At 52.0% G+C, this 12,024-nt stretch overlaps 1 protein-coding gene across 8 annotated transcripts in view; it reads right to left on the bottom strand.

Moving 5' to 3' along the window:
* Nucleotides 1-4,636: 4,636 nt before the first annotated feature.
* The window catches only part of AIPL1 (aryl hydrocarbon receptor interacting protein-like 1), an 11,215-nt gene continuing 3,827 nt past the window's right edge, over nucleotides 4,637-12,024 (bottom strand). For 4 of the 8 annotated variants that reach the window (XM_011994662.1, XM_011994664.1, XM_011994665.1 and 1 more), the window contains 4 exons: nucleotides 9,190-9,378; nucleotides 7,752-7,928; nucleotides 7,486-7,627; nucleotides 4,637-6,707 (listed from right to left, as the gene is read on the bottom strand). In XM_011994662.1, coding sequence (XP_011850052.1) covers nucleotides 6,373-6,707; nucleotides 7,486-7,627; nucleotides 7,752-7,928; nucleotides 9,190-9,378 — 843 coding nt within the window. In that variant the 3' untranslated portion in view covers nucleotides 4,637-6,372. Of the gene's footprint in view, nucleotides 7,628-7,751; nucleotides 7,941-9,189; nucleotides 9,379-12,024 lie in introns of all 8 variants that reach the window. The other 4 variants (XM_011994660.1, XM_011994663.1, XM_011994668.1 and 1 more) reach the window with 4 other exon arrangements.

The raw sequence follows: 12,024 nt of genomic DNA, 5'->3' as shown, positions 1-12,024 counted from the left end.
TGGCCTGTGATGTGGAGTTAGGTGGCGTCCTAGAGAGACGGTCAGAGCAGCACTACAACAGACTGTGGATTCCATCACAAAGACAACTTGTCACCTGGTCCCCAGCTGCTCTTCCACACAAACACCATGCCCTGTGGTGGCTGTGGAACCTCCCCTCTCCACTGTTAAAACACACCATTGGCCGGGCACAGTGGCTCACGCCTGTAATCCCAGCACTTTAGGAAGCCTCGGCGGGTGGATCACGAGGTCAAGAGATTGAGACCATCCTGGCTAACATGGTGAAACCCCGTCTCTACTGAAAATACAAAAATTAGCTGGGCATGGTGGCGGGTGCCTGTAGTCCCAGCTACTCAGAAGGCTGAGGCAGGAGAATCGCTTGAACCGAGGAGGCAGAGGTTGCAGTGAGCCCAGATCACACAACTTCCGGACGCAGGCCCTTAGACATCACTTCCGGTTAGACCTTCTCCCAGCAGGTGGCTTTGCCGTGGAGGGCATCAACTGAGGCGGTGGGAGGCAGCCGTGCCCCAGGGGCTGGAAAATGCCAGCTCTAATAGCCATTTGTGGCATCTGGGCTTAAGTTCAAATTCTGCCCACACCCCTGAGGAGCTGGAGACAGCGTGTGTGTTCTCAGTCTCCTCAGCTCTCCTCTACTCCCTGCATCCTGGTGGAGATGTGATACCTGCTCAGGCAGGGTCTTGGCAGCCAATGGGTGGCTTATGCAAACGGAGTAGCCACAGAGGCAGAATGAAGATACGGGAGGGATTGAGGAACCAGCAAGGAATGGGGGGAGCCAGCGAGGACGAGCGGGAGTGGGAAACCATTGCTGTGCTGAGGCTGCAGGACCTGGGGCAGGCACTGCTTGGAGACCAGTGAGAGCCGTGGCCCGGGACACCTGCTGTGACCACAGGTAAAGAGCACAACCCTGGCCAGACTGCAGCCCAGCAAGGAGGGAATCAGAAAAGCAAATGGCCCAGCACCCTCCCCTCGCAAGCAGGTCTCCTGCTGCTGCCTCCTGCTGGCCAAACCCAACGGGAGGGCAGAGGGCATGGGAGCCAGGACATCTGTAGGCTGAGCCTGCAGGGCACAGACCAGCAAGGCAGAGGACAGATCGGCGACCCACAGAGACTAAGCAGCAGTGGAGGGCTGTATAATGCACCCTCTGAAAGACGCCCACATTTGAATCACCAGAGCCTGTGGATAGGTTACTTTTTTTTTTTTTTTTGAGACAGAGTCTTGCTTCTTCACCCAGGCTGGAGTGCAATGGCACAATCTCCACTCACTGCAACCTCCGCTTCCCGGGTTCAAGCGATTCCCCTGCCTCAGCCTCCCCAGTAGCTGGAATTACAGGCATGTGCCACCACCCCCGGCTAATTTTTCTATTTTTAGTAGAGATGGGGTTTCACCATGTTGGTTAGGCTGGTCTCGATTTCCTGACCTCAGGTGATCTGCCCGCCTCGGTCTCCCAAAGTGCTCGGATTACAGACTTGAGCCACCACGCCCGGCAGGTTACTTTCTAAAGCAAAGGAATGTTGCAGCTGTATTACATTAAGCTCCTTGAGGTGGGGAGGTGAGCCTGGATTACCCGGCAGGTGTGGGCAATGTAAGCACAAGGGTCCTTATCAGAGGGAGACGGGAGGGTGAGGGACTGGCAGAAGCCTCGTGATGATGGAAGCAGAGGGATGCAGAGTGGGAGATGCTCCATTGCTGCCTTTGAAGGGGCCACAAGGGGAAGAATACAAGCAGCCTCTAAAAGCTAAACAGGTGGGAAAGAAAATGGACTCTCCCATCCGGCCTCCGGAAAGAACACAGCCCTGCCCACCCGTTTTAGAATCCCTGACATCTGGAACTATAAGAGAATACGTGTGTGTTGTTTTAAGCCATTAAGTCTGTGGCATTTGCTGCAGCCACCATGGGAAACTATTACCCCTGCACAATGCCCAGGGAGGGAGGTGTCCCTCGGGCCACTCAGCCCCTTACTGCCGACCCAAATGACTCTCTGGTCTCAGGGTGTCTGTCAACTCCAGAGGTCAGTATGGTGGCTCCCAACTGGGAGCAAATGCCTTGGTTTGATTAACTAGTAACGATTCCTGAAGACATGCCAGGCCAAAGGGGGCTGCAGAACCCACACAAGCTTGTCTCATGCTGACCTTTCCAACTGCCCCCAGACAAAGGCTATTGGCATGCCCCTGATTGCTGCCTGATATAAGTATCACATTTTCTCCTTTTTTTAAAAAAATGCATCATGCCCACATATGAAGCATCCAGTGAAGGAGGCAGCACAGTGCAGGAAAAAAAAAAAAGAAAAGAAAAGAAAGCCCCATCCCAGACTCCTGGAAACCTGATGCTAATTCTGGAGCTACTGGCCCTCTCTAAGCCTCAGTTTCCCCATCTGTACAAGGGGTTGGGACTGAGTTGCTTCCAAGGACCTAGTTTGCTGGCAGCCTCATTCCATAGTTCTAAATGCCGCCTTCCCTGTCACCAGCTTGCCTGACCTGGCAACCTGCAGCAAGCGGTCAGGGATGGTCCGGGCTGATGGAGAACTGCCACGTTCGGAGCCCAAAGCGGCCATCTCCTGTCCTGGGGACCCGTCTGCTTGTTCTCTGCTGCCCCCTGCTGGCAACTTGAAAACAAAGGCTTCCAGCTGGATCTCAGATAAAGAAGCCGCTACCCCTTTCATTCTTTCCATGCCATGGTTTTAATTGACCCTGTTTTTAGTTCTTCTGGCAGTTTTCTCTGTTTCTAAGCAATGTTTAAATCAGTTTCTCCACCTGTCGATTTTACCCCAAGTCAATGACAAATGAGGATTTGATGCTCTGATCCTTTCTCATCCCTGGTACATACCCCTCCTTGTCTCCCCATTTGTGATAGTTAGATTTGGGGGTCATCTCTTGGTTATTTTTGTAACTTTATGCAGGACACTTAGACCTCTCTAGAATCCCACTGACTTTAGTGGTCCTTGACACCCAGGCAGGGAGCAAGTGGCCTGGTCACTTCTGGTTCCATTAACCAGGATTGTGGTGTCACTTTTTAAAATTTAAAATTAATTTTTGAAATCAAAGTCAGATATGCCCATGGTATAAAAAAAAAAAAAAATCCAAAGGGCACAGAAGAGCTTATGAATAAAAGTGGATTTCTCCCCTACCCCTGGAAAGAGAGGCCCTGAAACCTATTGCAACTGCCCGCCCAGACCTGGCCAGCCACGCCCTTCCTTTAGGCTGGTTTTCACGGAGCAGAAGGAAACCCATGCAGCAGCCAGAGCCCTGGGTGGGAGGCTGTCTGCGCCTCTCCCCGTGTCTGCCACCCACCTCCTCTGCACTAGGAAGATGGGGTATGGGATGTGGCAGTTTCTGAACAGTGGTTCTACTGGCCCAGCCTCTGCCTTTGGAGGATCGTAACAATAGGACAAGGGTCCCTGGGCACCCTCTCTCCAGGGTATCTCCCACCACATGCTATGGGTTTCCTAATCCCGATCCCCTTTTTCCTGTTTTCAGACATCCAGAGGCATCAGAAGGGGAGTTGTCCACACAGGATGAGCCAGACAGGACCAAGCCAGAAGGTAGGCTGCATCCGGGCCTCCGTCCTGCCGGGGAGCCCACAGGCCACGTTCTCACCACCAATGGGGGCGGGGGGGCCTCGCTGCTCGTTGTCCCCAAGAGAAAGGGTAGCTGGTAGGACAGCTACATTCAGACAATGGACAGGGCAAGGGAGACTGGGAAGTCTGCGGGCCACGGTCCCTGACCCCCAAATAATGCCTCTTGCCAGGCCCCTCATCTGTTTCTGAGCCACACTCAACTCTGACTGCCCAGACAACATCCAGGCCTTTCCCCACAGGCAGGGCCGCCAGGAGGTAGCAGTGGAGGTCCCTTGGCTCTCTGGCCCCAGCCTCCCTCCCTGTTCCACCTTCTGCAGCTCGAGGGACTCGCTGTGGCCTCAGGACACTCCTGCTTTGCTCCCTCTGCAGGCCATAACATCCCCTTCCTCTGACCTCTTCTGAAACCTCCTCTCTCACGTGGTTCCTTTATACTATGTGGCCCACTGGACCACTGAGCCTAATCATCCAAAAATTGAAACCCCTTTTCTTCAAGAGCAGGAAGGCTTACACATCAAACCTTCTAGTACGGCAAGAAAAAAGGAAGAAGAGGCCAGGCGTGGTGGCTCACGCCTGTAATCCCAATACTTTGGGAGGCCAATGTGGGCAGATCATCAGAAGTCAGGAGTTCGAGAGCAGCTGGCCAACATGGTGAAACCCCGTCTCTACTAAAAATACAAAAAATCAGCCAGGCACAGTGGCGCGCACCTGTAATCCCAGCTACTCAGGAGGCTGAGGCACGAGAATCGCTTGAATCTGGGAGGTGAAGGTTGCAGTGAGCCGAGATCATGCTACTGCACTCCAGCCTGGGCAACAGAGTGAGACTCCATCTCAAAAAAAAGAAAAAAAAGAAAAAGAAAAAAGGAAGAGGAGAAGCAGAGAAGAAAAACATAAAACACTGCCATGTTAAAATATACATTATCACTCCAGATGCCACAAATACCCTCATTCTGGTGTCCCAGGGGTCAGGAAATTGGAACCACAGACAAAGCAATGCAGTGGAAGCATTGCGCAGGGCCCAGCGGGGAAGCACGCCTACACGGCCACAATCATGCAAATGCTGTTTATTGGTTTTCGGATTGTAGAGTCCACCTATGGACAAAGCACAGAAGACTTAGTTTGGCTTACAGAACAGAAGGTAGATGTTAACAACAGGGATGATGGAAAAGTAAGGTACATCAGAACTTTAGGGATACAGTTAGCGCTGGGGGAACCACTGCTGGGTGGAGACAAGCTTTGGGGCAGAAGAGAAGCCCAGGAAGGCCCTGGCAGTTGACTACGTAGCCCTGGGCCGGATACTCCGTTGCCCCCCTGCCCTACCCCGCATACCTGGGTGGTGCTAGAGGATGTCGCTAGTGTGATAGCACCTCCTCGTACTCGTCCTTCTTTAGGGAAGACTAAGAGGAGGGAGAGAGTTGGAAGGGGAAGGTCCCAACACTGCCATGCTCATCAGACACAGAAGGAAGTCACCAGACTGAGGTAGGCGGTGGGGCTTGGACACCGTACTAACTTGAAAATGAGCTAAAACAGGGACGAGTGGAAGCAGCTTTTCCTAAGACACGCCCCCTAGGGTGCCACGTCAGTTTACCATTGCCATGGCAACACCCCGGCATACCGCCCTTTTCCGTGGCAGAAGTTACTACCCCTTCCCTAGAAAGTTTTGTATGCGCCGCTCCTTAATCTACATGTAATTAAAAGTGGGTGTAAATCTGACTGCAGAACTGCCCTGAGCTGCTGCTGCTCCCTGCCTATGGGGTAGCCCTGCTCTGCAGGGCAGTCACAGAGTTGCAACACTGCAGCTTCAATACAGCTGTTTTGGTTTTGTTCCTTGGTTTGTTTTGTTTGTTGTTGTTGTTTCGTTGTTGGTTTTTTTGTTTGTTTTTTCTAGATGAAGTTTTACTCTCGTTGCCCAGGCTGGAGTGCGGTGGCGCAATCTCAGTTCACTGCAACCTCCGCCTCCCAGGTTCAAGCGATTCTGCTGCCTCAGCCTCCCAAGTAGCTGGGATTATAGACGCTTGCCACCACACCCAGCTAGTTTTTTTGTATTTTTAGTAGAGATGGGGTTTCACCATGTTGGCCAGGCTGGTCTGGAACTCCTGACCTCAGGTGATCCACCCACCTCGGCCTCCCAAAGTGCTGGGATTATAGGCGTGAGCCACTGTGCCCAGCCACAGCTGTTTTCTTCTACCCTACCACTGGTGCTTGCCTTTGAAATCTTTCCTGGGGGAAGGCAAGAACCCTCTCAGGCTAAGCTCCAGTTTCGGGGCTTGCCCACCCTACATCAAGACCCACTAAAATCAGTGGGATTCTAGAGAGTTCTAAGTGTCCTGCATAAAGTAACAAAAATAACCAAGAGATGACCCCCAAATCTAACTATCACAAATGGGGAGACAGGGAGGGGTACCAGGGATGAGAAAAGATCAGAGCATCAAATCCTCATTTGTCATTGACATGGAGTAAAATCGACAGGTGGAGAAACTGATTTAAACAGATTACGTGGAAATAGAGAAAACTGCCAGAAGAATTAAAAACAGGGTCAATTAAAACCATGGCATAGAAGGAATGGAAGGGGTAGGGGAGAAAACCACTTTATTCATGAGCTCTTCTGTGCGTTTTGGATTTTTTTTTTTTTTTTTTTTTACCATGGGCGTGTCTGACTTTGATTTCAAAAATTAATTTTAAATTTTAAAAAGTGACACCACGATCCTGGCCAGTGGAACCAGAAGTGACCAGGCCACTTGCTCCCTGCCTAGGTGTCAGGCTGACTGTGGGTCTCAGGGGGGTCAGTGCTGCAGTGAGTGCCCTGGGGACAGGGGGAGCTCTGCGGGTGGCTCTGCAGGTGGCCCTGTGGACAGCTCCGCAGGTGGTGCTGTGGGGGGCTCTGCCGGTGGCTCTGCGGGAGGCTGCGTTGCTCCCTGGCTCAGCATGTTCCGGCAGCGCAGCCGCTCCTCCTCCTGCTTCTCCGCCATGCGGTTCTCCAGCAGCCTCAGCTCCCTGCGCACCGCCTTCTGCATGGATGGCTCCAGCTCCAGCACTTTCTGGAGGTCCGCCTTGGCCTCGGCCTCGTTCCACACCTCTGCGTGAGCCCGGGCACGCACATAGTAGGCCTTCACGATGCCTGTGGGGAGCAGGGAGCATCCAGCCGCAGCTCCCTGCCCAGCCTCAGAGGCAGCCCCTGCCCAGCTGGGACTCACCAGCCTCCAAGACCCTTAGCCCCGCCACGATCCTTAACCTCTTTGTGCCCCCGATCCCTCAGTTTCCTCAACTGTAAGATGGAGATGATGATCATAATGGCAGTACCTCCTTCTCTCCTTTTCAAGGCCCTGTGACTAATTTTATATTCATAACTTTTATTTTTCTTACAGACGCTCCCTAAATGAGATAACCTTCAGTCCCTTTCCCTGCACCTCCCCCACATGGTGATTACAAGGATTACGAGGATTAAACGAGATAATAAATGCAGAGGACTTGAGCCCGATGCACGCGCCAGGGCCTGGGTGGTGTTACCGTGAGCACTATTTGAGCGGTAAGTCAATACTAGTAGTACTGGAGGTGCCATATCCTCGCAACACCTGTACTAGTACCGGCATAATATTTTTCTCTATATTGATTGCCCCTCTTTTTTAAAAGCCTGTTTACTGTTCCACTGAAAACACAAGCTTGCTGAGCTTCCTGGGTAAGTGTTCAAACACACATTAAAATAAAGGGCCCCCACGCCAAGCACTGCCCATCCATCACCCACGATTCAATTACACACTCGGGGAAACTCGGCTGGGTGGAGACAAGGTTCGGTGCCCCGGTGGGGTGGAAAGAAAAGTCCAGGAAGGCTATGGCAGGTGTCTCCGTGGCCCTGAGCCGGGCCCCACCTCGCTGCCCACCCCTGCAGCCCCACACACCTGGGTGGTGCCGGAGAATGTCACTGGTGTGCTCCAGCACCTCGTAATACTCCTCCTTCTTCAGCAGGCACTGGCAGTAGTTGAGGGTCAGGGTGTTGATCATCTTCTCCAGCTTCAGCCACTGCACCTCCCACGGCTTCTCCTGCCCAGGGAGAAGGTCAGCCATGACCTCAGGTGGCTGCCCAACCCCCGCCCCACCCTGGCCGGCGCTGGGCGGGTCCCCCAGAGTCAGCCCCACTTCCCACCCATGGCCAGCGGCCTCTGACCTTGGTCTGCAGGTTCCTTAGGCAGATGATGGCCTCCTGGTACTTGGAAGAGGCCTCCTCGTAGCGGCCCAGCTTGAAGAGCCGATTTCCCTCTCCGTGGAGGACGGGCACCACCTTCATCTTCTCATGATTGCTCAGGTTCCAGGTCTCCCTCTGGTAATCACTCGGGGCGTCAACCTGGCCCGAGAGCTGCAGGTCAGTGAGGCAGGGACCCCAGGGGCCTGCACCCCATCAGGGACCCGAAAGACTGGACCCTGGCACAGCTCCCTGAAGTCATGCTTGCTGGTCAAGTGCATACAGACAAGGGAAAGAAGCGAAAATGTCAAAAACCCTGCCCTAAATCCATGCCTTTGTGCAAACTAGGGAAAGGTGCCCGTTCATCAAGACACTTCACTTCTAATATTCAGAAAATTGTCGTGAATACTCATTTTGTTAGAACAATACACTATTGCCATCTGCTGGAAACTTGTCATTATAGAAATACCGATGTACGATGTCTATAATGGGTACCTTGGAGGAGAGGCCGGTGCACCTCGTGCAGTGCACAGATCACGCAACTGTGACAGCAAGCCTGTAAAAGCTCTTGGTTGACACAGTTCTTATTTTATTTTTATTCACTCACATAGCTCTCAGGCTGAGCCTCAGTCTTGGCCATAAGCTGAATCCCGACCTGACCTTGACCCTGGCCCTAACCCTCTCTTACCAACCTGCAGACACGTGCTGTCAATCACTCTGGGGCTCTGGGTGGGAGGATATGGGGAGTTCCATGCAGCTTCTCCTGCTACTAGAGAACCAAGTCTGAACCCACAAACCACAGGAACCGAGGAGGTTATCATCTCCAACTCTCGAAAATGAAAGTGGAAGTAGATAACAAATAGAAGTAAAATGCCTCCAAAATGAAAACAAATCACATTTTTAAAAAGTGGTTCCAAGCGGACTTTTTTTTTTTTTTTTTTGAGATGGAGTCTCACTCTGTCACCCAGGTTGAAATGCACTGACATGATCTCGGCTCACTGCAACCTCCACTTCCCAGGTTCAAGCCATTCTCATGACTCAAATTCCCGAGTAGCTAGGATTACAGGCGTGCACCACCACACCCGGTTAATTTTTGTGTTTTCAGTAGAGACGGGGTTTTACCATGTTGGCCAGGCTGGTCTCGAACTCCTGACCTCAGGTGATCCAACCCCCTTGGCCTCCCAAAGTGCTGAGATTACAGGCATGAGCCACCACGCCCAGCACCAATTGGACCTTTCTTGTGGAAAAATCAGAGGACTGTCGTTTCACATTCGTATTGTCCCCTGGCTTATGAACCCTTTCTTGTTCTCTAAAGAGAAACAGGACACTGTCCAGTGGCCAGTGGGGTGGGGGTGCCCGTGATGCCCGCTGTCCCTCTCCGGTGCTGGCACAGCCCTCCAGCCCTGCCTACCCCGAGCCCCACCTGCAGCAGCTCGATCACAAAGATCAGAGGCTGAGGCTCCTTCTGCAGCTCGTCCAGGTCCTCGTAGCCCAGCGTGTGGTAGGCGAACATGTTGGCCAGCCCGCATGTGTGCACGTGCCACTCCGTGGGGTCCTTGCCCTGGGCCATCTGCCGCAGGCTCCGGGACAGGATGGGGTAGACCCCCGTGTGCTGTGGGGAGAAACAGATGGATGGCATCTGGGCTACCTGCTCAGAGCTAGGTGGGCCACAAAAGGCCTCCACTCAGAGCCCCTCCTGGCAGGAATCCTGCTCCCTCACTATGCCACTAATACTAACTGTGGTTAACTGTGTGCCAGGCAAAGCACTTCACACTGTTATGAGCCTCTTCAATCCTTACGACAATTCGAGAGAAGCATCATTATCCCCATTTTACAGATGGGGAAACTACAGCCCAGAGAGGCAAAGCAACTTGCTTAAGGTCACACAGCTAGGAAATGACGCAGCCAGGATTCAAACCTGGCTCCAGAGGCCATATGCTCTTAGCCTCCGGCTGCCTCTTCTGGCCCGTGTGGTCCACTGTAACACATCTCTGCCCCAAGGAAGCCCTGAGCTCCGCAAAGCCTATGACTCGCAGGAAGGGCAGTGTGGGGCAGTGGAAGGAGCAGGACTCCAGGGTCCAAGAGAGTCACTTTGGTCTCCTGGCAGTGCTGCAGGCTAGCAGTGACCCCAGGTCTCCGCACTTCTCTGAACCCCAGTTCCCTGGGTTGCTCCTGTCTGGTATTAGGGCTGCTGTAGGGATTAAATGAGACAGTGCAGATATAGGTCTGACTCATCACAGCTTCAGCCAGCACGGGAGCTGAGTTTGCCACCCTTGGGATGAAGGAGGGCTGGGAAAATCAGCCGTGCAGCCTCAGCGAGGCCCGCTGTATGTATGCTGGGCCTCAGTTTCCCCGACTAGGCTCCCTGAGAACCCATCTCCTTGGACCGGCTTCTGAGACGATCCAGCACTGGCTCCACATGCAACATATGACTTGAAGGGGCTGAAACTGTGCAGCGGTTCAGCTCTGCCTCCAGGTCACCAACACAGAGGCAGAGGCCACCCCGCCCGCCCCACCAGCCAGGATTAGCCCGAAATGCCTTCTGCCTCTTTGTGGAAGAGACGAGCAGATGGCTGTTGAGCCTGTTGGGATTAGAGCTGGACCAAGGGAGGGAGAAGCCCCAGAAACAGCTTGCTGCCAGGGGGGCCACCTCTGGCTCTGACTCAGCAGCCCCCAGCTCGGCACGCCATGGCCCCCAGCAAGCTGAGCTTTTGTGGCCCCAAAGCACACTGCCCTCACTTACTTATGTCGTGGCACTGGCTGCTCTGCATTACAATTGTTTAGATGTCTGCTTCTCCTCCAGAATTCAAGTTCCCTAAGGACTTGGGGCTTTGCTTATTTCATTCCTAACATACAGCAGGCCAAATCAAGTGCCCAGTGAATGTTTTCTAACTAGATAGATAGATAGATAGATAGATAGATAGATAGATAGATAGATAGATGAATGATAGGAGATAGATAGAAGATGATGGATGCATGCAGTGATGGAAGCCTGAATTATGCATGAAGATTGGTTGAAGGGAAAAATGGATGAATTGATGTCTGGGCAGGTGGGTGGATGGATAAGAGGTGGATGTGCAGGTGAAGAACTAACTCTAGAAGGGGTGTGTGTGTGTGCATGTGCACACAATCACGACAGCCATGGGCTGGGGTGAGGAGATGTGGGGGGCATGGAAAACTTGGGAAAACCCGTAGTTACTATGGGAGCAGTGGCTCATGCCTGTAATCCCAGCACTTTGGGAGGTCAAGGTGGGTGGATCACCTGAGGTCAGGAGTTCAAGACCAGCCTGGCCAACGTGGTGAAATCACATGTCTACTAAAAATACAAAAATGGGCCCGGTGTGGTGGCGAGCACCTGTAATTCCAGCTATTCAGGAGGCTGAGGCAGGAGAATCACTTGAACCCAGGAGGCAGAGGTTGCAGTGAGCCAAGCCCACACCATTGCACTCCAGCCTGGGCAACAACAGTGAAATTGCATCTCAAAAAAAGAAAAAAAAAGTGAAAAAAAAAAAAACCAGTTACCAGCCTGTGATATAGGCAATGCACTCATGTGACTATCAACATGGAAAAAGGAACACAGACTCCACAGGAAACAAAGAGCCATGCCCACATTATGGGAACGACAACAGCTTGTGGTTTTGCAAAAAACAAATCAATCAACTGATCAAGAATTTATTGACAGCCTTCTATGCACTCAGCTGTCATGTGTTAGCAAACGTGTATCCTATGGAGAGGGGACTCTTAGTGGCAGCCAAGCCTTGCCTCACGTATGGCATGAATCAAAGTACAGGACCCCCTCACTCTAAGCAAAGTCAATAGATATATTTTTAAACTAACTGAAATCACAAAGAAGCCAATTTTCTGAAGCCTTGACTTGATAAAAAAAAAATTTAAGATAAAAATATCAAAATGAAGAAAAACACAGGGACTGCTACAAAGGAAAGATGTTCAACAAATATTTGCTACATGAATGAATAAATGAATAACATGTTGAGTGGGACCACCTACTGGCAGAGGATGGTGCTGCAGCCCAGCTATATTAGACACTGTGAGAAACGTGTGCAGGATGAAGAGGGAACCAGGCATCTCACCCAGATCTTTTCCCTTAACTTGTTTGAGCCACTGCAAGTTATTTTCCCTTTTGGAGTCTTAAGTTTCCTCATTAGGAAAAATTCCTCATTTTTCCTAGAAAAAATCTCATATTTTTTCTAGGCTGGGCATGGTGGCTCATGCCTGTAATCCCAGCACTTTGGGAGGC

Source organism: Mandrillus leucophaeus, unplaced genomic scaffold (assembly GCF_000951045.1).
Source record: "Mandrillus leucophaeus isolate KB7577 unplaced genomic scaffold, Mleu.le_1.0 Scaffold46, whole genome shotgun sequence".
Taxonomy (NCBI): Eukaryota; Metazoa; Chordata; class Mammalia; order Primates; family Cercopithecidae; genus Mandrillus; species Mandrillus leucophaeus.
Note: the sequence above shows the minus strand (reverse complement) of the source record. Positions and strands in the feature narration are given on the sequence as shown.